The sequence below is a fragment of the Aphelocoma coerulescens genome, unplaced genomic scaffold, assembly GCF_041296385.1.
Source record: "Aphelocoma coerulescens isolate FSJ_1873_10779 unplaced genomic scaffold, UR_Acoe_1.0 HiC_scaffold_94, whole genome shotgun sequence".
Taxonomy (NCBI): domain Eukaryota; kingdom Metazoa; phylum Chordata; class Aves; order Passeriformes; family Corvidae; genus Aphelocoma; species Aphelocoma coerulescens.
The window spans coordinates 114,790-140,582 of NW_027184076.1; the positions used below are offsets into that span (position 1 = coordinate 114,790).

General features: G+C 50.6%; 2 protein-coding genes across 2 annotated transcripts in view; one reads left to right on the forward strand and one right to left on the reverse strand.

Annotated features, from left to right (window-relative positions):
- The window catches only part of LOC138102609 (uncharacterized), a 60,473-nt gene that overhangs the window by 8,917 nt on the left and 25,763 nt on the right, over positions 1–25,793 (reverse strand). The gene's annotated exons all lie outside the window — the stretch shown is intronic.
- On the forward strand, positions 309–25,552 carry LOC138102624 (uncharacterized). The gene is made up of 17 exons (XM_069000340.1): positions 309–340; positions 9,137–9,249; positions 10,193–10,230; positions 10,668–10,790; positions 12,602–12,724; positions 15,215–15,349; positions 15,627–15,971; positions 16,396–16,563; positions 16,888–17,065; positions 19,098–19,161; positions 19,851–19,899; positions 20,675–20,787; positions 21,453–21,570; positions 22,388–22,487; positions 22,922–23,118; positions 24,768–24,905; positions 25,341–25,552. Exons 1-17 carry the CDS (start codon positions 309–311, stop codon positions 25,467–25,469), a joined length of 2,163 nt encoding a protein of 720 aa, XP_068856441.1. The 3' UTR covers positions 25,470–25,552.

The following is a 25,793-nucleotide window of genomic DNA, read 5'->3' on the forward strand; positions in this document are numbered from 1 at the left end:
CTGGTGGCAGTTTCTTCATTCATTCCCCCATGTGGCCCTGCCAATCCACACAGTCCTGTCAGTGTTTTGGCTGCATCCCATCGGCGGCAGGCGATGTCATTTTCCCTGGGGAGACAGCTCAGGAACCCTGATTAACTGAAGCCAGAGCTCTGCAGTTTTGGGCCAAGTGCCCTGGTTTGCCACACCTGTGACAGACCCAATTAGCATTTCTATTGAAATAGAAATCTGAGATGCTGTTGCATCAGCAGCGGCTGCAATTTCTATTAAGTTTTTCCCCGTTTTTAAATTTGGCTGATGAATTGGCACCAATGTCGTGCAAGCACGAATCATTTGACTTAAGGTCGGTGGAGGTTCGAATGGAAGACCCAAAACCACTCTATTACAAGCATCATTGGCATTAATCTTTGCAATTTGCGTTATAATATGCTCTCTTGTTTTCGGATCTTCCGCTTGTTTTTCCACTACCAGCCTCAGTTTATCCACAAAATCAATAAATGGCTCATTTTGCAGTTGCCAAATCTCAGTGTAATTCAATTGAGGTGCTAATTTAGGGGGCATCATTAAGAACGCTTGCTGTGCTGCTTGCTTTACAGCATTCAGGACCGGCTCTGGTGTATTTTGAGCCTGGTTCTGGGGCTTGGCTAATAACCCCTCACTGGTAAGGTGATCCATAGAAACCCCCGCGTTGTTTGGATCCTGCAGTAAAATAAGGAGGACCTCTCCCAGTTGCTTCCTCCAACCTTCTTCCCACATTTGAAACTTGGATGGGGAAAGCAAGCAGGAGAAAATGCTTTTGAGGTCATGTGGCACAATCACTGTACCGGTGAGAGTTATCTTAAGAAGGTTCTTAAAATACTGACTCTCCCTCCCAAATGCTTTCTGGGCTTTGCAAAGCTCTTTCAGCCCTGCAGAATCAAAAGGTTTCCATGTGGGATTACTGCCAGTTCAATCATATGTTACAGGAACAGCAAAGGGATAGGAAGGGGCTGAGGAGACTCCCGGACCTGATTTCAAGGTGGTTCCGGTTTCTACCCCGTGGGAACTGGAATGGGGGGGGCGTGGGAGCCAGGAACTCCTCCACAGGGGGCGGGGTTGGAGGACCAGAAGGCGTGGTCACAGGATGGGCGGGGATTCCCAACGCAGGGGGCAGTACCCAATGCATGGGAGGAACCCGATGACATCACATCTCGGGGAGGGGATAGGAAAGGGTTGGGGGTAAGAGGGCGAAAGGGCCTGGGGGAAGAACAAGGGGGGGAGGGGTGAACTGTGCCATGTGGTCAGCGCCATTGTTCAGACACGTGGAGTGGGGGGGGACAATGGCAAACAGCATTTAAAACAGTTTTCTGGGCTTATAACGGGAAGAGGGCAAGGGATACAGGGTTTGGGAAGAGGTCGAGGCAGCTTGACCAGAGCTACCCCAACAGGGTGGCTGAAAAGAGCGAGAGGGGTCAGAGAGAAGGTAGCAACTCTGTGCCTCTGGGCATATCACCCCATTCAGTTTTTCCAATGAAGGGGAAGTGGGATGAGGAGCAGGAGGGGAGAAAGGAGGGATACAGGAAGAACTGCAAGGGGATTTGTGCTTTTCTTTTACTTTCTGATCCATTTTATGCAAGTCCTGAAGCACTAGAACTAGAGGAAAGAATTTTTCTCCAGAGGAGTCCCCTTTTCGCTTTAAATCAGTAATCTTATGCCCCACAGCCTTCCAGAAGGCAGGAGATTTTAAATTTGCTGGAGACACTTGAGGAAGGTAAAAGAAAAGCCAGCGAACTGTTTTAACAGACCCTTTGAAAATTTGAAACCAGTAACTGAAAGGAATTTCACAACTTGGAGAAAAACCTCTCTTTGGGGCTGAGAGAGTTTGGATCCCATCTCTCTTTGGGCACTTCTTCCGCCCACCACCTGAAAAAAGAAAAAAGAAACAAAATATCAGGGACCAGGGATACTCGCACAAGTTTCAGACATCAGCACAAATTTGTCTGGTCCCAAAGTAAAAAGCACAGGTTGGGTTCTCTGAGGCACGCCTGCTCTCCAAAGTCAGTTCAGTGCAGAGTGAGTGGGAGTTAGCAGCCTTCTCTCAGGGCACTGCTCCTAAAACAGAGCAGACTGCTCCGAGAGGCGTTAGCAGTCCAAAGTCGCTTCTTATCGCTGTCCACTGACAGCCACGATGTCACAGGGATCCACTCGTGTGAGCCCCGTGCTTGGTGCGCCAACCTAACCAAGTTCTTGCTGCTCGGGGCACGAGCTCTGGCGTGCCCCAGGTCAGAGACAGCCCAGCTGCGTTACTTCTGCCCGCCGCAGAAGCGACTTCAGCATCAGGAAAAGAGCTGCTGGCTGAATTAGCTAGCTGGCTTCTCGGCAGAGGAAACATGGCAGGAGCCAATGGTATCAGCTCACGTTAGCTCGGAGACAAAGGAAGAGAGAGGCTGTTCTGGTCTGGCTCCTAACAGATTTCTTGTTAGAAGTTTCGCAACCCGAACGAGCTGGGAAGGGATGGAATGTGATGGGATCCTCCCTGAGGCTTGTCCGCAGTTTTATAGAGTTTGAAAACCGCGGGGAAAGGGGAAAACAACCAATGAGTTACAAGCCAGGGGGAGGAAACAATTTCACAAGAACCACTGGGGGAAACCGAGAGGTGGGAGTTATAACAGAGAACCAGTGAACAACCAAGTAACCGAGAATTTTCCCGAACCGGGGGAGGCGGCTTGTACCCGGGCACTGCCCAGGGGGGTGCGGCTTAGGCTTCTGAGCCGCCCATTGACCCATCCTCTGAGTCTGCCTCTTCGGGAAACTCGATCCAGTGGATGGGTTGGTGTAGTGGTTTGGTCCAAATACTCATTCCTGTTTACCTTGTGTGAGATAAGAATTAGGAGAAACGCAAAGCAGGCACCAAACTTGAAAGAATATAAAGAAATTTATTAACAGACCTAAAAGAGGGGGGAAAAAAAAAAAAATCATACCACACCTTCAGAACACTTCTCCTCCCCCCCACCTTTCTCCCATCTCCCACTGACAATGTAAAAAGACAACCCTTGAGATGTTCAGTCTGTTTACCACTTCCATAATTGTTCAGTCCGTTTAGGAAGAGGAGTCTCTCTTGCCCATGCTATGGAGAAATTAGCACAATGAGACAGCTGCCCGGGTTGGTTCTCTGCTCACATGTGAGTCCCTTCCCCTGACATGCAGCTTTTCCCACAACTGCTTTCGAGGGTCCACTCTTGAATTACTGGGGTACAAATTGAAGGTTGAGCCATTCAGAAACAGAAGTTCTCTTCAGCCATCTCTGGGAGCATTTCATCTCTAAGAACAGAGGCCCTCCTCCTTCCCTGGGAGCAAAGGGTCCTCCTCATCTTCATCTCTAGGGCTATCTCTGGGAGCATCTCTAGGAACTGAGGTCTTCTCCTTTTCCATTTGGAGCAAAAGTCCTCATCACTTCCATCTCTCCCTGTTCAAACTTCTCCTCAAATTACAGCTGCTTCAGCATCTGCCTATCTCAGCGCAGGTGCTTTTGCTCACAAGTACAAGTTGAACACTCCACCCCCCCATGCCTTCATGAAATTACAACAGGTACTCTGATACATCATAGCTTTACAACAGAATATCAGCTTTAAGCATCTCGTCTTTCTTCTCCCTCAGGTTTTCAGCTCTTCACAGCACTAAAAGGGTTAATCTCACCTAGGCCTTGCAGCTGGAATTTCGCTTATCGCTGTTGGTCACACGATCTTTTGCCGGACAGCAGGGCAGCTTCAGCTGAATCTTGGCCGCACTGGAGAGGGGGAGCCGGGCTGCTCCGGCTGCCCATAGCAGGGCTGTGGGGGTGTTCCGCGGGTGGAACAGGGCCCACCGGCTCCAGGATGGCTGTGGTGCGGCCCGGCCTGGCCCGAGCAGGGCCTGGGCTGGGCCCGCTGGGCCCCCGCACAGGGCCCACAGCCTCCTGTCCCAGCAGCAGAAACGAGAGAGGGCTCTGCCTGGGGTGTGTCTATCCTTAAGTGTGGATCACAGAGGCCACAATTTTTAGTGGCTTCAAGAATTGTCCATATTCAAACTGGCCAGCTGATAGGCTCTGTCAGGTCACAGAGGAAGCTGTAAGCACCCCTTTGCAAGAGCATCACTTCTGGGATTATGCTTTGCTAACCCATGACAGCTGGGATTGATTGGCATCACGCTGCCCCAGCCCCGCAGTGGGCTGGGTCACACCAACAATTTCAACTGTTTGTTTCCTTACCTGAGGAAAATCGGATGGATTTCCTGTCTTTTCTTCCAATTACCATTGTTTTCAAGAAGAGGATAAAAAGCTTGATGAGTTTTGTTTAATGGAAGCTGCGCTTAAGGGACCAACAAGAACTGCAGAGATCCTTCTCATGTAATAATCCTTAGAGATAGTATAGATAGTTAGTATAGCAAAGTCCCTCTTCCAAACTGCCTGTCAAGCTGGTGGGAATCTTCAGAGAAGCAAAACGTGCTTTTGCTGATGTAGTTGCCCCTAACTAGGTCCGCCAATCAAATCAGCTGCCAAGGCAAGCTCTGCTGACTCTTGGAAAAGCTGTGGCTGCTTTGGGGTCTGAGTTTTTTGTTGGTATAGAAAAGTCATCTCTGCCTCTCTGCCAGGGCAGAAATTGCCACTGCAGAGTGGGCTCTGGGAGAGCATTTACAGATGTGAAAGAAGCAGGTGGAGCCTCATGTTTCCTTTTTCTCCAGGCTGAACTCCTGATAGCCACAGGAGGGAGACCAAAGCTGCAGCAGCCCAAGCTATTCTCAGTTTCGCTGCGCCACTTCCTGAGCTGCTGCCTGCAGACAAAGGAGGAGCGGCGCTGGTCTGCCAAGGAGCTCCTGCAGGTAAAATGCAAAGGGGCTGCAGGTCAAACAGTGTCCGAGGATGGGCTCCTCCTCCACTGAAGCCCAAGGCATAAGATGAGCCCCCTTCCTCCTCATCTCCACTTCTGGTTCTTTTTAAATGAAAATGGTGAGGAATCCTAGGCTGGGCTGGGCTGGTAGGAGCCTGTAAAGGTCATCTGGTCCAAACAGCCTGCAATGAGCAGTCCCTGCAATGAGGGACAACTTGAAAGAGATCAGGTTGCTCAGAGCCCCTTCCCACCTGACCTGGAATGTTTCCAGGGAAGGGACACCTACCAGTTCTCAGGACAACCTGTGCCACTGTTGCACTATGCTCCTTAGACCTACTCGGAGTAAATCCCCTTTTCATTTAAAAATATTATCCCTGCCTTTGAAGCACTGAGCTTGGAAAGTCATGGTTCATTGTTCTTGGTTGTTTTTTTTTTTTCCTTTGGGCAGCATCCATTTGTAACATCAGCCAAGCCTGCGTCCAGCCGGGCACCACTCATTATTTCAGTGAAGAGGTGGAAAGAGAAGAAAAGACTGTGACAATCACATCAGGACTGTTTTCTCCATGACCAGCTTAGTGTAGGATTGTAGAGTAGGATTGCAGAGTAGGATTGTAGAGAAGGATGGCAAATAATTAAAGTTTCTGAAACCTCAACTCATTTGGAAGATTTCCTTCCTTTTTACCCTGTGATTTAGCTCAAGATTTCCTTCTCAATTGTCCGTTGTTTCTTAAAGGTGGAAAGTGACACTTATGGCTTCTTTGGTATGGTTTGTCAGTGGGGCAGGCTCTTCTTCATTCATCCTCTCCAGACCACACTGCCTTTGCAATACGGCACACTGGCCGGTTTTTGTCCAGCCATTGTGCTTGTAGTTGAGGCAGAAAGGGCAATGGCATTTGCAGGCAAAAGCAGAGGAGGAGTTGTGCAGCCAAGACATCCTGTGCAGATGTAGGTGTTGAGCTGTGACTCGAGAGCATTGGGGTTCCTGCCACTTGGATTTGTATCCCTAAGTGCAATCTCTTTGGCTCGGGGAGAGTCTTGCTCAGCTGAGAAAGCAGAAAGCTCAGCGAGGGTGCTCTGAAAGGTCTCGTCTGAGGCAGAGCTGTCAGCGAGCGTGAGGTGAGAGCGGCCCGGCCTTGCCCAGGCCGGAGCCCCAGCAGAGCCCACGCAGAGCCCAGAGCAGCCTGAGGCTGGGCAGAGGCAGGCTGGCAGGAGGCCCTTGGAGCTGCAAGAGGCAGCAGCCTGGCACTGGGTGCCTCTTCCTGGGAGCGGGCACATCGTCCCATCTCAGAGCCAAAGCGGCAGCTGGCTGCTCCCGAGGGAAGCGTAGCCGTGCTGGGCACAGCGCAGACTGGTGCCATTGGCCGTCTGGAGGCAGCCCAGGAGGAGAGAAAGGCAAAAGACAGCCGAGGGCTGGTGCCCCGGCTGAGGATTGCTACTCTTCTGCCGGCTGCCCTGGAAGTCCTGGGAAAGGTTAGCAGTGTGTGCAGCAGCCTGGGCACAGCGGGAGGGAGCCGGGCTGCTCCGCAGGCTCGAGCACGGGGCAGCGTCCTTCAGGCACGGCACTTCTGCCAGGGGCACCGAGGCCAACGGGAGGCAGCGACAGCTCGTCAGGTCAGATCCGCAGGAGCCAGTGCCTCACACAGCTCGGGGAGGAAGCAGTTCTGCACTGAGTCAGAGCAAAGGTGTGGAATGCAGAGCGTTCTGCAGAAATATTCGGGGCCACCAGGCCAGCCTGCTTTGTGCTCTCCAGGGCACAGCAAGCAGTGCACCACGCAGCTCTGAGTTGCTGGCAGAGAGGTGTTAAAAATGAACTCACTTTTGGATACAATTAAATGGTAACAAAGTCGTCGAAGCAAAGGAAAACTGCTTATGAGTAACGATTCCGTTGAGCCGGGTGTGTGCCTCCCTCCCCGAGAGCTCAACACACCCCCCCTCTAAGAAAATGGCTGCTTTTTAGACCCTTTCCCAGCCGGGACGGTCCCTGTCCCCTTTCCCAATGGGTGGGTACTAAGAAACTTAGGTGCTCTCCTGACCACCTTCTTTTCTGTCCCCTCCCCTCCCATCCTACTTCCTTTTTAGTCAGGTCTTCAACCCTGCCCCTCTCCCAGCTCACAGCAACACCCAGCAAATTAACTAGAACAGCTCCAAACCATAAATCCAACATACATCCAGCAATTTTCATTCTTTGACCTAAACCCCTTTTGGCTGCAGCAAAATATTACTTCCTCTCTCAGAGGGAATCGGGGATGTGCCTGAGGCTTGTGCTTGAGTAGTGAACTGATTTGGAAGGGAGCAGAAGGCTTTCAGTAGGCAATTTGTGTTTTCTTTATTACTTTGGGAAAGAAAGATGCAATGTGGCTTCACGCAGCAAAAGCACTTGCAGGGTGCAGTGACGAAATGTTGTGTTCAATTCCCAGGGAAGGAAGGTGTAAATGACCATCAGAGGAGAATTTGAGGAATGGGTGTTACGGGTTCAGGAGGACGCCCATGCCCAGAGAACTCAAGACCCAGTTAGAATTGCAAAGCAAATGAATTTTAGTAGTCACGTTAGCAAGAAATACATACCGGCGCCTGGCTGCTGGAAAAGCCACCGAGCAGGAGAAGGAGATAGAGCATGGCTCCTGAGTGGGAGGGGCAGAAGGGCAGGACTCCTTCAGGGCGTCCCCTGGATAAAAATGGCGTGCGTCATGTCGTCCTCTCCCCTCCACCCCCGGGGCACACCTTATATCTCCTCCTCAGGAGTGGCCAGTTTCAACATCATTTCGTCCAGGGCCAACTTACGAGATGAGGTCACATTGGCCCATGACCATACTCCATGCCAACAATGGCTCCATTATGTATTGTTTCTCCTTTCCCAGGATGAGTTCCACCAGGTGACCGATACCTAGTTTCATTTCTAGAAGTTAGTCCCGCTAACTAAGAATACAGTCGTCTTCTGCATTATCTTGTCGATGTGCAACACTGCGGACCAAACATGTCAGGCCTCAGATCTGTCTCCTATCCCTGACACATGGGGATGTTCCCCAAATGACCACCAGAGACCCTCAGGACACCCCTACTCTCACATCAAGAACTTCTGACAAGTGGTTTAAATATGTCAAATAGTTTGAAGTCATGTTTAGCCTGTGAGTTTCAGCAAAGTAATGAGTGTGTCTTAGTTCCATGGGTACAAACTAGTAAGTGAGATTGCTGGGTGTGCACGTGTTAGGGAAGTGATTCCCCATGCACCCAGCACTGAAATCAAGTGCCGCCTCCTTTCTAACGCTGAGCTGGCAGCAGGGATGGATCCCTGCTTGGTAACCTTTCATTGTGGTCACTTATATTGAACAGTAAAAAAGGTTGAAATGAAATATTTCAAGCCGTTTCCCTCTGGTTTCCCTTTCCTGGGGGCCAAAGCTCTGTGCCCCAGGTGGCCTGGGTGTGTGCAGAGAAATGCAGCCCCCACAAAGCCCTTGGTTTTCCCACAAGTCATCATCACTCCTTCCCAGGTGCGCCCAGCTCTGGCAGGAGAGAGAGAGCCCACGGCGCAGTGGGCACCGTGCCCTCCCAGCCGGGGCTCTCTGGCACAGAGCAGCAGCAGTGCCAGCACCTTTCAACCCGCTCCTGGCCTTGGCTTCAGCCGGGAGCCAGAAGCCTCTGGAAATCAGCACTGCCAGTTGCATTCCCAGCTTGGAGCAGCTCCTGCGGGTGGGCAAATCCTGCCCGTTCGACTGCTTCCAAAGAGGACGAAAGGCAGAGGCAGAGACGTACCTACAGAGGGGACCAGGGCGTGTCCAATAAAAGTGCAAATGTGTGGGGAGATTTGTTAGGAATTATTACAGCTGTCATGCAATTAGTGCCTTCTCTCCTGGATCTGTGCAATGCTTTGGGCCATTTTCTTGGTCTAGTTTCCTTTGCTTTGGTCCCATCTCAGTGTTCACTTGGGGTACAGGCTGCAGGTGCTTGGGGCACTCTTTGAGTTACTCTTGGAGCCCTTGAACAACAGGGTTTGGCCCACGAGGGGACTTTGTGCTGCTTTGTGACAGAGGAGAACTTCCCAGGCTATTGTGTGTTTGCTGCAGGGAAGCTTGGGTTGCTTAGCATCAATTCCCAGACCAACGCAGAGCAGCTGCTTTGTGATGTCAGGGCATGGTTGCCACGTTGTGGTGCTGTCATCAGAAGGTTGCCTTGGTGCACAGAAGGTCTCAGTGTCAGAGCAGCTCTTGGGCTTGCTCAGAGCAGGAGCATCCTCCTGGTTGAGGCCTTGTCAGGGGGCAGCTGCACTCTGACAGGAGCCTTGTTTTTTCTTGTGTTAGAGCACAGTCTGCAAACTTGCACAGCAGTGCTAAAATCATGGAGGCACTTGCTGCTGCAGTTTGCACTGTGTATGGCATTGGTTATTCTGCCTATTACCTGACTAACCTGACACGTGAGTAGAGGTTTTCCCTGGGTGTAACCCAACCTGGCTTGTGTAGGTCTTCCTGCTCTTTCTTAGTAACTGAGTTGATTTTGAAACAAAAAGACCATTAGGATGCCACTGCTTTGGTAAAGCTCCTGTCAACACATTCAGCTCAAAAGAGGGTGTCTGTAGCCAGGGAGGTGTGGGCAGCATTTGCAAGGGAACGTGCAGGGGTTCCCTTCCCTCCACGGGAGAGTCTGTGGCAGCCGAGTCTGTCATTTCCTCAGGGGGCTGGGTGAAGCAGGACAACTTTGAAAAGGCAGCCTGGGAGGTGTTCTCAGAAGGCCTTCAAAGAACTCTGCAGTTGTGCCTGGAATTCAGGGAAAGCTTCTTTGTTTCTAAATTTTGTCATTAAAAGATTTGACTGTCTAACTCGACCCTTTAATGAGTGCTAAAATAGTGATTCTTTTTGCAATGAAGTGCAAACTCCCAAACAGTGAGTGTCTGCTCTTGAACCCCAGAGCTGCTCCTGGGCTGTTTCCCAGTAGAACTATGACACCTCAGGGGGGTTTGGGGGAAGGATTTCTGGGCAACAGGTTTTCAGTAACTTAATGAGAATTAGTGCTAGCAACCTTTTTATAAAAAAAGAACCTGAAGGAGAGGATAAAAAAGGCAGCTTTAGCTGTTGGTCAGAAGAGAAATATTGGGTGTTAAAGAACAATTTGCATTTTCTTGATCAAGTTTGTATTCATTTACTGGCAAAAGAGGCCAAAGCATAGGCACAACCAAGAATATTGTCCTGCTCTCTTGCTGGATGTGTGGAAGAACTGTGTCTGCTGGAGGGCTATTGTGAAAAGAAAACACTCTCTGTTTGGGTGGACTTGTTCTGCGGGATTAACCAGGTTTTTTCACAGCGGTTTTTTCACAGGCGGTTTTTTCACAGCATCTGGTTCATTTTCCCTTCCCACTGCAGGTCACATGATCCGCGTATTCGTCAGTCCTGACCCTGAGGTGAGTGAGACAGGAACTTTTGATGTTCCTGGTGTTTAAGAACTGTGTAGAAAGCTGTGAGCTTGGCCTGCGGCAGTAGAGTAAGGAGGCTGAGCTGGGTGGGCAGAAAGAAAATCCATGTTCATGTCTGCAGCAGCAATAGCAAAGGCATCACTGTGTAATAGCTGCTTTTGCATTTCAGAGCTGTCGCAGAACTAAAAGCCCAGCTTTGCAGAGAGAACGTTGCTTGCTGACAGTAGCCAGGCTGCAATATCTAATTCAGAGCAATATGCAGTACTGTTGAATTAGCCCATTTTACTTTAGTTGGAGGCACTTGGAATCCCATTGCTATGCAAGGTTATGATTTCTCCTTAGTAGAGCTGGTTGTAGAGCTGAATAGAGATAAGGTTAGAAATGACAGGCAACTGCCTGTCCCTCACACTCCTGCCTGTCCACAGGGCACAGAACCAACCGCCGGCGCTCCTCTGGCTCCCTCTGCTCCTGGAGCAAGGGCCAAATGGGTGAAAAATGTCTGGAAATCACCAGCTGGCATCAGACGTGAACCTGAACGTCCTGAGCCGGTAAGTGCCAGTTGTGGTTGGGGCTGTGTTTAGAGGAAATCAGAGCTGCAAGTTTCTGAGCGGCCAGCACTTGCTGGTGGTGGCCGAGGATGCTGAGTGCTGGAGTCCTGGCAGGACCTAGCGATTCCCCCCAGCCAGTGAGAGCTGGAACACGGCCTTTGAGCTGTCATGTTTAGGCCCCAGCTTGCTGGGATTCCAAGAGGGGCAAACGTGAATCATGAAGGCTCCCCTGTCGCCAGAGGAGGGAGCGCTCCAAAGACACCGCTCTCAGCCTTGCCAGACACGTGGGGGACACGGTGGCCTGGAGAGCCGTGTCCCACTGCACAGGCTGGCCAAGTAGCTGCTGGCACAAAAGCTGTTGATGTGAGCACACAAGGGCTTTGGGGTGGTTTGTCCACATGAGCTTCTTGGGTGGGCCGAGCTGGGAGTATTTCAGAGACACACTGGGGACGGGGAGGTGCTGCTTGAAGTCAGGGACTTTGGTGCCTTGGTTGCCAGGTTGTTCTCTGGCCTCTTCAGGCAGAGCAGTGAGGAGCAGAGCTGACAGGGGCTCTGAGTGCGCCTGTGTTTTTGCTTTTGATAAGCTGCAAAGAGATGGTTGTGTTGTGCACGGACCTGTGTGGGGCCCCTCTTCTCCCGTGTGGCAAAAGAAGCAAAGTGCGCAGTTGGGAGCCCTTCTTCCGGGGCAGAAGCCCGAGGCTGCCATGTTTCTGCAGATACTTTCTGTTGTGAAGTCTGTTTTTAAAACTGCATTTGAAAACTGCATTGGAGCCTAGAGTGGGGGCAAAGCTGCAGCTCCTTGAGTGCTGTCTCGTAGGGTTAAGAACAGGAAGGAGATCTTGCCGTTCTGGCTGCTGTATTTGAAGTCAATGTGCAACTTTGTGCCTGGGGAGCTGCGTGGGAGAAAAGGAGCCAGGGGTGCCGGTCCACAGTAGCTGAACGTGAGGCAGCGTGTGGCCAGGTGGCCAGGAAGGCCAAGGGCATCCTGGCCTGTGTCAGCAAGAGTGGGGCAGCAGGAGCAGGGCAGTGACCGTCTCCCTGTGCTGGGCACCAGTGAGGCCGCAGCTGGAGTGCTGTGTCCAGTTCTGGGCCACTGTGAAGAAGCAAGACCTTGAGGGGCTGCAGCGTGTGCAGAGAAGGGCAAGGGAGCTGGGGAAGGGTGTGGAGGCCAAGTGCCATGAGGAGGTGCTGAAGCAGCTTTAGGCTGGAGAAAGGGAGGCTCCTGCGGGACCTTCAGGCAGACTTCCCTAAATGCCTGCATGACAGTGCTCGCCACAAGTGCCGTTGCATCCCCTGCCAAGCATCCCCTCACTGCACCCAAGGGCTTTAGGCACTGCAGCAGGTGACCCTTTTGTCTTTTGGTCTCTTGGTTTGTTGGTTTGCACGGAGGAGAAGGCCTGTTTATTTTCTCTTTCTCCAGCAAGCAAAGGTGCTTTTGCTGTACCTTTCCTGCCCTTTTCCAGCACTAGCACAGATTTTATCCAGTTTTAGGTTTCCATGTCTGCAGCAGCAATAGCAAAGGCATCGCTGTGTAATAGCTGCTTTTGCATTTCAGAGCTGTCGCAGAACTAAAAGCCCAGCTTTGCAGAGAGAACGTTGCTTGCTGACAGTAGCCAGGCTGCAATATCTAATTCAGAGCAATATGCAGTACTGTTGAATTAGCCCATTTTACTTTAGTTGGAGGCACTTGGAATCCCATTGCTATGCAAGGTTATGATTTCTCCTTAGTAGAGCTGGTTGTAGAGCTGAATAGAGATAAGGTTAGAAATGACAGGCAACTGCCTGTCCCTCACACTCCTGCCTGTCCACAGGGCACAGAACCAACCGCCGGCGCTCCTCTGGCTCCCTCTGCTCCTGGAGCAAGGGCCAAATGGGTGAAAAATGTCTGGAAATCACCAGCTGGCATCAGACGTGAACCTGAACGTCCTGAGCCGGTAAGTGCCAGTTGTGGTTGGGGCTGTGTTTAGAGGAAATCAGAGCTGCAAGTTTCTGAGCGGCCAGCACTTGCTGGTGGTGGCCGAGGATGCTGAGTGCTGGAGTCCTGGCAGGACCTAGCGATTCCCCCCAGCCACTGACAGCTGGAACACGGCCTTTGAGCTGTCGTGTTTAGGCCCCAGCTTGCTGGGATTCCAAGAGGGGCAAACACGAATCATGAAGGCTCCCCTGTCGCCAGAGAAGGGAGTGCTCCAAAGACACCGCTCTCAGCCTTGCCAGACACGTGGGGGACACGGTGGCCTGGAGAGCCGTGTCCCACTGCACAGGCTGGCCAAGTAGCTGCTGGCACAAAAGCTGTTGATGTGAGCACACAAGGGCTTTGGGGTGGTTTGTCCACATGAGCTTCTTGGGTGGGCCGAGCTGGGAGTATTTCAGAGACACACTGGGGACGGGGAGGTGCTGCTTGAAGTCAGGGACTTTGGTGCCTTGGTTGCCAGGTTGTTCTTTGGCCTCTTCAGGCAGAGCAGTGAGGAGCAGAGCTGACAGGGGCTCTGAGTGCGCCTGTGTTTTTGCTTTTGATAAGCTGCAAAGAGATGGTTGTGTTGTGCACGGACCTGTGTGGGGCCCCTCTTCTCCCGTGTGGCAAAAGAAGCAAAGTGCGCAGTTGGGAGCCCTTCTTCCGGGGCAGAAGCCCGAGGCTGCCATGTTTCTGCAGATACTTTCTGTTGTGAAGTCTGTTTTTAAAACTGCATTTGAAAACTGCATTGGAGCCTAGAGTGGGGGCAAAGATGTTGCTCTGAAGTAGGTGACACTTTCATCTTTTTGTTTGTTGGTTTGTTGGTTTTCTAGGAGGAGACTCCCTGTATTTTCTTTCTCGGCAAACAAAGGTGCTTTTACTCAACCTTTCCTGGACTTTTCTAGCACTGGACGAGATTCTGCTAGAATTTTAGCTTGCAAGCTGGCGGTTTTGGAAGTTGCAGTGTTTTTGCATGAGAACACGTAGTTTGGGGCAGGGAGATTGGTGCAGAAGGAGCTGTTCTGGTGTCCGGCCAGCCAGCAGGGCCTTGCACATCACTCTCAGGTTAACAGCGCCCATGCCTTTTGGCAGCCCAGGGGAGCAGAATGTGTTGTATTCCAGGTATAGGAATTCAGCAGGAAATCAACACCCTTGCATTCCAGCTGGTCCTCTGAGGTCAGAGGGGCTGGGAGGGGCTCAGCTTCACTTCTGAAGTGCAGCCACTTTAACATCATCAGTCTGGTTGAGTCCAAGAGAAGAACTTGCCCCAGTACAGATGCACAAAGAGTGCAGTTCCCAGTGCAGTGTCCTGGGTCTGATCGCATTCTAGAAGGACCTTCCTGCTCCAGGTTCCCCAAGAGTGTGGTTTATTGAAGCAACAGGAGAGCAAGTTCAGGACTGCTGCTAATCAGGGCACTGGCTACCAAGTGTTGATGTGTGTAGTGAGGGAAAGCATAGGAAAAGAGAGATGATAACAGTGAGATAGATCTATCTATCTATCGATCGATCGATCGATCGATCTATTTATCTAAATGAAACTTCCCTGCTCTGCTCCAAGGCAATTGGAGGTGCAAAGCTCACCTAAAGACATCCTTTCAGGAGAGGAGGAGAGACATGTTCCATCAAGCGATCCCAAGCAGGCAGATATGTTTCCCCCTCCAGAGATGGTTGTTTTTTCCCCTCAGAGGTGTTTTCCTCCCCCTGTTTATCCGTGAAAGTTTGGTCTGTCCTATGGGTGTGGAGCAATCCCATCCTCTAGGTGGGGTTTGGTGACTCTGGTCAAACATGCATTACAGGACACATGGTTTCCTTCACTGGCATCCTGAAGGGTGTCTAAGCTAATTTGTTAATGGGGCCTTCTGAGGGTCTCTGTTACTGCCGGTCAGAATTCTCAGTTGATAAAAGAGGGAGGACAAGAAACACCTTGGTTCTCCTCCATATACTGAGGTGGCCATAGAGGCCCTCTGACCTCCATTGGAGGCTCTTTGTTCGCATCCTCATCTCCTGAATAATCCAGGATTTGTAACAAGAGTGTAGATGTCAGAAAGGCAGGAATGGCAGTGCAGGCCTGAAGAGAACATGAACTCCAGAAGTGTCTCTCACAAGGAGCAAGCTCCCACAGGAAGCCACCTGCAGAGCCAGGGTGGGGCTGTGGGACAGGGCTGGGTGTCAGTCACTTCTGAAAGACAAGCAGGACACGGCAGAAGAGGAGCGAGGTCCTCAGCAGAGCCTTGAGAAATGCCCCACGTTCCCTTGTCAGATGCCTAAGAGTCTGTTGGAGCTTCAGTCCCAGATGGAGCCTGACTGTAGTGCCAGTGTCACTTTGGAATCTGTGCCTCCCCGTGGGCAGAGAAGGACCCGGGAGAGCAGCAGCACATTGCTTTGGGAATGTGCGAGCCCATCAGTCTCTGAGTCCTGCCCCATAAATATTTTATGGGAAGTTGAAAGCCATCTTCTCTTGCTTTCTGTGCAGCTCCTTCTAGAGAAAGAGCATGAGCAGATTGCTCTATCAGAGATGCCTTGCCAGACTCGGCGAGAGCTGTTCCCAGCCCGAGAGCAGCTGCAGCAGCTCAGGCAGCAGGTGGAAGAGGCACAAGAGAATGGCCAGGTGAGCCTGCTTAGCCAGGTGACAGAGTGAAGGGCAGGAACAGGGACATAAAACGGAGCTCTTGGGACTGAGGAGGCCAGGAGTCCCACAGGCACTGAAAGCACAGAGCCTTGTCATCTGCAGAGCCCAGTGCTGGGATGGGAGGGTTCCAATGGAAGCAGAGCTGGGTAGGGAAGCAGAAGGGAGGGGCTGAATGAATGTGATTTTGAGGCTGAAAGAGGAAAAAGCTGAGCCTGATGGCAGCTGCCAGTCACTTGCTTTGCATTTGTGTGTACAGAACATCAAGGCAGAGCCACAAGCAGAGCTGCCCGAAGCCAAGAGTGACATCAAGGCAGCAAAGAGGAGGAGCAAGGAAGACATCAGAAGCATCCAAGAGGAGAAGAATCTCCATCAGCACAGGAGCGATCTACAAGAGCAGGTGAGTGTAAGAGCTGAAGCCACTCCACTCGTGAGACATCCTCTCTCTGCTTCCTTGCAGAACATTGACAAAGAGCTGCAGGCAGAGCTGCAGGAAACTGAGGCTAGGATCAAGGCAAGGGAGAAGAGGCTGGGTGAAGGACTGAAAATCATCCGAGAGGAAATTAATCTTCTACTCCAAAAGCATGAGGCTCTACAAAAGCGAGTGAGTGAAACAGAGAGAGCCGCTGCAGTCACCAAACTGGTGGTTTCTGCCCTTCTTGCTTTTCCTCTGCAGAGCAGCAGGCGGGTGGGGTGATGTCTCTGAGTGCCATCCTGCTGTGGTCTCTATCACAGCCACTCTGAAGGACACGTCCTGGGCTGCTGAATCTCAGCTGCTGCCCTGGACAGTGTGACTAGTCCTTTGGCCTTTTGGCCAGCAGTCATCCAAATGGATTCCTGCTGGCCTGTTCCTGCTCTCCTTGTTTCTTGAGGTGTTTTTGCAGGTCAGCTTGGTGACCCTGATGGATCTTGAAACAAGCTGTCTGTATCCCTTGTGAACCTGTTCTTTCCCTTTCCTCACAGTCGCTGACCCACGGCTGACAGGGATAAGCTGTAGTGTCTGACTGCTTTGTTGTGTTTGACTTGAGGTGGAAGTGTGGACATCTCAGCTGGCAGCCTGCAAAGACTTCCAGCAAGTGATTGGCCACAAAGAGCCCCAAGGCTGGCGTGGGGCACAGGAACTGTCCCAGCCGGACCTGCTGCAGCTTGAGCCCGTCCCGAAGATGGTGGAGGAAAAGAGGACTCCATGGGAGGAGGTAGAACATTAGAACAAGGAGATGCAAGTGTGTCCATAGTCCTTGGAGGGGGAAAAGAGTGCTTGGGAGGAAGTGGAATAGTCATTGCAGCAGTCATCCTTCAGAAAATCCATGAGAATGGAACAGGAATCTGGCCATGAACTCAAGTAAAATCAGCCTTTGGTTTTGACCCATCCGGTTTGAGAAGTGGACATGCAAAAAAAACCATTTTAAGAGCCCTGCATGTGGCTGACAGCATCTTCCTCTGGGCCTGCATTTGAAATGGGATCCCAGGGCAATCTCTGCCAGCCACACTTTCTGACACAACCTCATTTCTTGTCTCAGATCTACACAGGCTCTCGCATGGAACCTGCTCCTGCAGCAGCAGCAGCAGCAGCATTGTCTAAAGGAGCCTTTGCACCCCAGCCTGAGAAGTGGAGCCCGGGCACTTTGCTCAGCTCCAACACCAACACAGCTTCTTCCCATCAACAGGAGATGGAGGATGACCTCCTGGAGCTACTGAGTACGTCTTGTGTATTTCTTGTGTGAGGGACAGTGTATTGTGTGCATGTGTCAGCATAGCTGTGCCAAATGTTGCTCCGCAGTTTGCTGTCACAGGGACATTTAGGACTCCTCACAGGAAGTGCTGTGCTTCGAGGCAGCGAGGGAGTGCTCTGGGTGTTCCTGCTGCCTCTGAGCACAGCTCAGACTGCCTTGGCTTTGCCTGAGCTTCCCTCTCTGCTGAAGGCAGAAGCAGGGATTGTTCCTGCATCAGCTGTGACCTAGCAAATGATCTAGGCAAGTCCTCTGTGCTAGTGGCCAAACTGAACGGAATATTTGGCTTCCTAAATTCTCCTTAGACTCCTGATTTCTCAGCATTCATCAGAGCAAAAGACCTTCGCAGAAATTGTTTGGTTTTGGAGTTTTGTCTTTTGGTGGGTTTGTAAGGATTTTGGTTGGTGGTTTGTTGTTTTGGGGTTTTTTTGTGTGTTTGGTTTGGGCCTTTTTTTTTTTTTTTCTGGTGAAGTTGTTTTTTCTCCATCCTGAAGGAGCTCTTCTTCCTCATGTGTCTTATTGGTGTAATTTTGATGACTGTTACTATTCCACTACTACATCTACAGTTGGTTTTTATGACAATGCAACGTTTTTGCCAATGACCACTTCTTTGAAAAAACATCAAGTGACAGCACAAATTGAGAGCAAGAGGTGTTTTCCACATGTCCCCAAAGAAAAAGCAGATACTTTTATAACAATCCCTATTTAATATCCTAGTTTCATGCTTATAAGGATGTGTCCAAGAGACACATTGATGTGGCGTGGTCAGGTAAAACTGCACTGCAGGCATTTCTCAGGAGTGAGCCTCCAGCCCATCCACTGTCTATCCCTCAGATCCGTGGCACTTTTTCATCCCTGATTCCCAGTCATTCCCGTGACTGTTAGAATGCCACCCGTTGGCCCAAGCCCTGCACAGCTCACTCTCTAGGAAAACACATGAAGCCCTTTGTGATTCTGCAGCACAGCCCATTGAATCTGCTTCCTGCCCATAACAGCTGCCAGTGCTGTGCTCTCAGGTAAGACCTGGGGGGGCTGAGAACAGAGCCCAGTTGACTCTGTGTCTACCATCACCTGTTGGGACAAGAAGGGCATTGATGTGCACCTCGGTGTGTCTGATCTCAAAGCCAATCCTCTTGTGTCCTGAAAGGGGGCAAGAGCTTGGAACGGGGCTCGGTCTGGCTGTGGCTTCTTCCCAGTGCTTGTCAGTGCTCATCCTTGGGCCTTCCCAGCCCTGCTGTGGTACCTGCCCTGCCCCTGACGGCCGCTGCGACTGCAGAGGCTGGAGCCTTCCTCAGCTGAGAGAGTCCTGCTGCTGCCCGGCCGCTGCAGCGCGGAGCTGCCAGGAGGCAGCAGCCCCTCGTCTGGGCCGGCTTCTGCATGGCACGGCCTGGACTCACGAGAGGCTCAGCATCTCCTCTGGGCAGCTGTCCGTGCCACGCCGGCACCCGAGGAGCACTGCTGTCCTTGCTGCCCGTGGCCGCTGTGCCGAGCTGGGAAGGCGGGGACGTGTGCAGAGCTGAGAGGGCGAGTCCAATGCCAGCGACTGATCCGCGCAGTCAGGGGGAAGACAAGCAGTGTGGTTCTTCACATGGGACACGGGCAAGGGCATCTTTGAACTCAGCCTGCCCATAAAGGCTGAGCATCCTGATGCGGAAAGCCCCGTTGGTATTGGTCACAATGTGAGCTGCTCTGGTTTACAAAAAGAAAGGCATTCCTTTGGCAAGATGCCATCCTCTCCTGCGAATGCATCTCTCTGTGCTTTGTTTCCTCTCAAGAGATCTCTTCAGAGGACTGTAGAAAATCAGTCTCAGTGCTGGCCATCTGTGCTGCAGAGCTGCCTGGCCTGTTGCTGTTGCTGTTGTGGTTCTCGTCGCTGTTGTTGTTGTTACCCAGATGACCACAAAAGGCTCAGAGCCCCAGAGAGTGGGGCTGCCTTTTGTATCTCCTGGAAGGTGGCATCTCTGCTTTCAAGTGAGCATCTTGCACTTTGTTTCCCTCAGGGAAAATGGTGAGCATGGAAAATCCAGTGATGAAATACACTGAACTGGAAAATATCGGCAGTGGGTGAGTCCAACCACAGTTTCTTCTACAAAACCATGGGCCGGCTGTTCTGCTGGTGGAATATCTATCAAGTGTCAAGTCAGGCAAGCTGCAAACATGTTCAGACACTGGGCTTAGATTGACCCATCTCTCAGTGCTGGTCAGAATTTGTAAGTGTGGTCAGAAGGCATTGTCAAAGACATCTCCATGCTGCCACGGTCTTGCCTGCAGCAAGGAACAGGAGCTGGAAGATCTCCTGTCTCTCAAGTGTGGGACAGCTGTGTGTTAATTTCCTTAGCATTTTTGTATGTCTCAAAATCATACGGCCACACTAATGAAAGGAGAATCTTGCTTGCCTGAAAGAGAAGCCTAGCCCCTGGTAGCTGTCAGATAACAGTTCTCAGGAACAGTTCTTTCCAAGAGGTTGCTGAAGGAAATACTCGGTGGTCAGGATTAGAACCACACAGTTTAGAAACGGAAACTCAAGATGAAAGAATAAGCTCTCTTTTTGAGCTGAGGGACTAAAGCCCAAAGCTTCAGGAACAGGCCCAGTGCCCATGCACTGGAGAGGAAAATGCATCATGTGCCCTCTGGCAGAGCCCTCATGCCTCCTGCAGGTTTTAGGCACTTAGAGCAGAGATCTCCTGTCCGGGCTGGCTTTCACGCCAAGATCTAAACAGCTTCTCCTTTCTTTGCTGCTGTTTTGTTTCTAGGGGTTTCGGAGAAGTTTGTAGAGCATTCGACACTGCCACAGGAGGAGAGGTAAATGTCAACAGTCCCTGCAGATTCTGCAGCTCTTGAGGGCTTTCCCCTCTGGTGTGAGTTGTGGCTGGAGCTTTGGGTCACCGCGAGAGCTGTGCTGCAAAGGCACAAGAAGCACAGACTGGTGCCAGCCTGCAAAATACATTTGGGACAGTCGTTGTCCTTCTCAGCTGCCAGAAGGAAGGCAAAGAGAGCAGTGGTTCCTTTTGGAGAAGGAAATGCTCACTCACTCTCAGTGGCTAAAACAAAGGTGGTGCCTTAGAGCATCTCACTGCTTTCTTGTGGCTACAGCTTCAGAGTCCTGAATTCTCATTTCTGGCTGCCAGCAAACACATCTGAACCTTACTGGTAGTTCCTTAGCAACCTGCAGTGCTGCACTTGGGAACTGCACGTAGGGAGGGATCTGCAAGGCGTCCCTAAAAGCCCTAAGCCCTGCTTATAGCCCAGGATGTATCCATAGAGTAGCAAGGCTTGGATTACTTCTCTGGATCCCAGGCAGAGCAGCAGAGAGTGTGGGCAGAGCTTTGTGGGTGATAGTTGACACCATTGTTACCAAGTGGACAAGGCAAAACGTCAGTGGCCATGTGTCCTGTTTCTGGCCCACAAGGGAGCGGAGAAATGGGCTGTTGGAATGTCAGTTCCTAATTACTCCAGTGTCTAATCACAAGGCACTTTGGCACAGCTCAGCTGTGTCATTCCAAAATCACTCGCTCCGTGTGTGTTGTGGTCTCGTGCCACCAACTTCTCAAGGTACTGATTGTCATTGTCATTTTAGGTGGCCATAAAGAAAATTAGTCTGCAAGGACTGAGGAGGAAGGAAGTAACTGTCAATGAACTCATGATCATGAAGATGAATAGGAATCCCAACCTGGTCAACTATTTAGACAGGTGAGTGGTCGTGGTCTTATCCCATGAATGTTTGTTTACCTACTGCAAGCATGAGAGGTCAAAAACCCACTTTGGTCTGTGGCAGAAAATAGAGCCATTAATTACTGATCAATTATTATTTCTCTTCTCATCTCCAATGGATGGGAAGAGAGTGCATTTTGTCTGCATTAGTCTTCCCTGGCACACATCGTTTGACAATTCTTCAAAAGCCTGCACCAGTGCTATCTTACGAAGTCAATACCCTCTAAGTTCACTGCCACCACGTTGTCTTGGGGCTTGATTTTTCTCAAGAGTCTTAAATGCTAATGAGCCATCCGAGAGAGGATTTCCCTTGGACTGCAGCCCCTCTTTTCCATTGCTGGGCATGCCAGGAAGACTAGGTGCTTTTTTTCCATAAACACCATGTGTGACAGCTTTTTATCTGGGCTGTTAGTAAACTGCGTTTTTCACTTGCTGGCCATCTAAGACATCTCCTTTTTCACAGCTGTGCCTTTCTCCTTGACACAGCACAGACTGCAATCGCTGCACAGCCTAGAGGGAACGTCTATTCCTTTGAGTCTGTTCTCGTTTCAAAGGGACCTGGAAACAAGAATCAATCGTTGTCTTTTCCAAACAGTGGCGTAGCCATGCACGTTCATCTCCATGGCCTCATTTCCTTCTTTCAGCTACCTTGTGGATGATGAAGTCTGGCTGGTGATGGAGTACATGGATGGAGGCACTCTGAGAGATGCCATCAATGAGATGTACATATCTGAAGATGAGATGGCAGCCGTCAGTCGGGAGGTCAGGGATCCCACCTGTGCTTCCGAGGGCTTGGGCAGGATTGTCTGGGAAACAGGGGCTGAGAACTGGAGGGATTCCATGTGCCAAACTTTGCTTCTGTGTGGCTGCTATGCTATGGGGAAGCAGGGGAACTGCGTGGCAGTGTGCCTGCACTCCCTGTACTCTGTTCTTGTACTCTTATCTCCTGCTGTTGCATTCTCACTCTGTCTCTTGTATTTGTAGTTGCTGTTCTCCACCTTGCCTCTCTGAATGCTTGCCTGGAGCCTGTCTGCACGGCATTCCTTGCCTGTAAAAGCAAAGGTGCTGGTAGCAGAATTGGAAACTAATGGTAAAAGGGACTCATTTCTCAGAGTCCTCAGCTGAAAAGGGTAGTAGTGCACCCAAAATGCTGTTTGCTTCTGAAAGGCGACTCATGTGATACTTCCAAGTCTGTGCTGAGGCCAGCAAGAAAACCTTTGCCATGCAGCCTCCCACCCAAAAGTGAGCCGCTTCACAGCAAAGGGAGGGACTCTTTCTTTCTTGGCAAAGCCTTGCTTGTCCTCTGGATGAAGAAAGCACATCCACTGCAGCAGCAGTCATTCTGGCTGCTTTGCAGAGGACAGTCTAGAACAGCAATTCCCGTTGGCTCTCTCAAAAGCTGACGTGCCTTCCCTTAGAAAGGTAGTGTTGGAGCAGCAAGCTCTTCCTCTCAATGGCTCTGTGTTCTGCCATTACACTCTATTCCCCTGGAAAGGGAATCTTTTAGAGCTGTTTCCTTTCTTGTGGGCTCAAATCACACCACTCATTTTTATCCTCCTGTCTCTGTTTTCTCTCTCAGTGCCTGCAAGGACTGGATTTTCTTCACTCAAACCATGTCATCCATCGAGATGTGAAGAGCAGCAACATCCTTCTCAGAACTGACGGCTCTGTCAAGCTGGGTTGGTATATTCTTGGCCAGGCAGAGCGTTCCGGGCATGTGGGGTTTGGGGCTGCTTTTGAGTGACTGCCAGTTCCCCCAAAGTGGTGCTGCTGGCAGTGCAGGGACCCCTGCAGCGAGCTGAAGGCACAGTTGCAACGTGCACAGAGGTATGGCGAGGAAAAAGCAGTCCAGAGTGGCACTGGTTTGGGTCTGTGGGTGTCCCTTCCAGAGGGAGGGAGCTACAATCTAAAGGTTCCAGGGAATAAAAGCCACTTCTGGGGGCAGGATTAAAAAATTATAAAAGCAGCCACTTCCGTGTTTCCTTGGCTAAAGTCCTGAGGAAACAGAGCAGGGACGGATTTCCAGGAGATTCAACAGCGCTTTCTCAGACTTACAGTGGGGAGTTCTTTTGCTTGGTTTCCTAATTGTACAGAACTTTTTTGTTCTCCTCAGCTGATTTTGGCCTCTCTGCTCAGCTCACCCCTGAGCAGAATCTAAGGAGCTCAGTGGTCGGGACGTCTTGGTGGATGGCGCCTGAGGTTGTGCTAGGTCAACCATATGGCCCCAAAGTGGACATATGGTCTCTTGGAATTGTGGGGATCGAAATGGTGGAACGAGAAGCTCCTCACTGGAATGAAAGTCCTTCCTTGGTAAGGAGCAAATACTCACTGATCCCTCTGTCTTTTTCACCTATCCTGTGTTCTGTCCTCCATCAGAAAAAATCCCATTGCCGTCTGCTGGCACTGCTTCCACCAAGGTCCCCTTCTAAAAATGGCCCTGCAGCACATCAGCATCTGCTGTAGTTTTGGTTGCATCAGTGGGGGAACTCAGGCCCTACCACATGCAAACACTCTCCATTCTCAGGCAACACTTTCCTTTAGGTTTTAAGGTGTTCCAGCTCATCTGTCTGTGTAGAGGTCTCTAATAACACAAAACACACATCTCAGAGCTGGTGTTACATTTCCAGAAAAGAAGGAAAGAAACCCAAACCAACAAAGTTTCTAAAACAGTGCTTTTCTAGAGAAGAACTGCACTCCCTGTACGGTTTCTTGTCACTTGCCTAAAACCTGGGCATGAGGGTGTAAAGGCCACATAGTGTCTTCTGCTTCTTGTGCAGTGTTGCTGAAACACTTAGTGACCATATTTCTGTCATAGCCCAAGCCACGTTCTCCACGTGACCAAGCTGCAGCCTGGTGACATGGAGAGCCTGCCAAAACCTCCCATTTGTTACCTGGCACTTTCTGGGATGGGCACATCTTTAATGCATTGACTTGAGTATCCAGAGGAGCAGAGGGTTACCATAGGGATGGCATTTCTCCTTCTGCTGATTTGACCGCGAAAAGATTTTCTTTTGCCACATCAGAGAAGCTGGAACTTGCAGACTGCTGCGAGACAGAGCTGCAGGTGGCTCCTGTGTGCCCAAACAGGCATTTTCATCCCAAGACCTTTCTGCATGCATCTTAACGTGTCTGTGTTGAACGCGAGGTTCCAAATGTTTCTTTCCTTACCTGAGCAATAACTCCCTTTTCTATAATAATGCTTGAAAACAGTTAGAGCAAAGTCCCTCTTCCAAACTGCCTGTCAAGCTGGTGGGAATCTTCAGAGAAGCAAAACGTGCTTTTGCTGATGTAGTTGCCCCTAACTAGGTCAGCCAATCAAATCAGCTGCCAAGGCAAGCTCCGCTGGATGCTGGAAAAGCTGTGGCTGCTTTGGGGTTTGGGTTTTTTGTTGGTATAGGAAAGTCATCTCTGCCTCTCTGCCAAGGCAGAAATTGCCACTGCAGAGTTGAGCTTAAACAAGGGGCTCTGGGAGAGCATTTACAGACTTGAAACTGATGCCTGGAGTGGCTACCTAAAACCAGAGACTAGACAAGAATAAGAGAATCAAAATAGGTATTTATTTGAATGGCCTTCAAAGATACAGCCTGGGCAGTCAAAAGGCTACATCCAAGATGGACCCTGGGTCATGAGTTCTTCACAGTTTTGTAAGCTTGGTCCATTTCCATAGCAGGGTTAATTCTCCAATTATGAGCCCAGTTAATGATGTAATTAGCCCAAGTTTGCCCCTCTTCAGAGGCTTTGAGTTCACACATTTTGGGCCCTGGGACAATCGGAGTGTCCTTGGAGAGCAAACCTAGAGAGGCTTTGTTATGTCTAACTAGCACGAGAGAACAGTAGCTAACAGGCCACACAAAACTTCTGAGCTACACACTAGGCAGTACAGGAATTGAAAAATAGAAAAGTTAAAACCTAAGGCATCAAAAGAAGCAGGTGGAGTCTTGTGTTTCCTTTTTCTCCAGGCTGAACTCCTGATAGCCTTAGGAGGGACCCCACAGCTGCGGCAGCCCAACCTGTTCTCGGCTTCTATGCGTCACTTCCTGAACTGCTGCCTGCAGACAAAGGAGGAGCGGCGCTGGTCTGCCAAGGAGCTCCTGCAGGTAAAATGCAAAGGGGCTGCAGGTCAAACAGTGTCCGAGGATGGGCTCCTCCTCCACTGAAGCCCAAGGCATCAGATTTGAGCCCCCTTCCTCCTCATCTTCACTCTTGGTGCTTTCCAAATGAAAATGGTGAGGAATCCTGGGCTGGGCTGGCAGGGACCTGTCAAGGCCATCTGATCCATGTGGCCTGCAATGAGCAGGGATATCTTGAAAGAGATCAGGCTGCTCAGAGCCCCTTCCCACCTGACCTGGAATGTTTCCAGGGAAGGGACACTTACCAGCTCTCAGGACAACCTGTGCCACTGTTGCACTATGCTCCTTAGACCTACTCGGAGTAAATCCCCTTTTCATTTAAAAATATTACCCCTGCCTTTGAAGCACTGAGCTCGGAAAGTCATGGTTCATTGTTCTTGGTTGTTTTTTTCCTTTGGGCAGCATCCATTTGTAACATCAGCCAAGCCTGCATCCAGCCTGGTGCCACTGATCGAGTCACTGAAGAAGTGGAAGGAGGAGGAGAAAAGATTGCAGTGGCAATCCATCCATTCAGGACTATTTTCTCCATGACCAGCTTAGATGAGGATTGTAGAGTAGGATTGTAGAGTAGGATTGCAGAATAGGATTGTAGAGTAGGATTCTAAATAAATAAAGTTTCTGAAACCCCAACTCATCTGTAAGATTCCTTTCTTTCTCACCCTGTCGGGAAGCTCAAGATTTCTTTCTCAATTGTCCATTGTTCCTTAAAGGTGGAAAGTGACACTTACGGCTTCTTTGGTATGGTTTGTCAGTGGGGCAGGCTCTTCTTCATTCATCCTCTCCAGACCACACTGCCTTTGCAATACGGCACACTGGCCGGTTTTTGCCCAGCCATTGTGCTTGTAGTTGAGGCAG

Excerpts from the sequence above, each read along its gene's own strand:
- LOC138102624 (XM_069000340.1), top strand. The coding sequence starts at position 309 with ATGTCGTGCAAGCACGAATCATTTGACTTAAG. Across the intron at positions 20,788-21,452 it reads CTGGTCAACTATTTAGACAG|CTACCTTGTGGATGATGAAG; the intron begins GTGAGTGGTCGT and ends TCCTTCTTTCAG. Across the intron at positions 21,571-22,387 it reads TGGCAGCCGTCAGTCGGGAG|TGCCTGCAAGGACTGGATTT; the intron begins GTCAGGGATCCC and ends TTTCTCTCTCAG.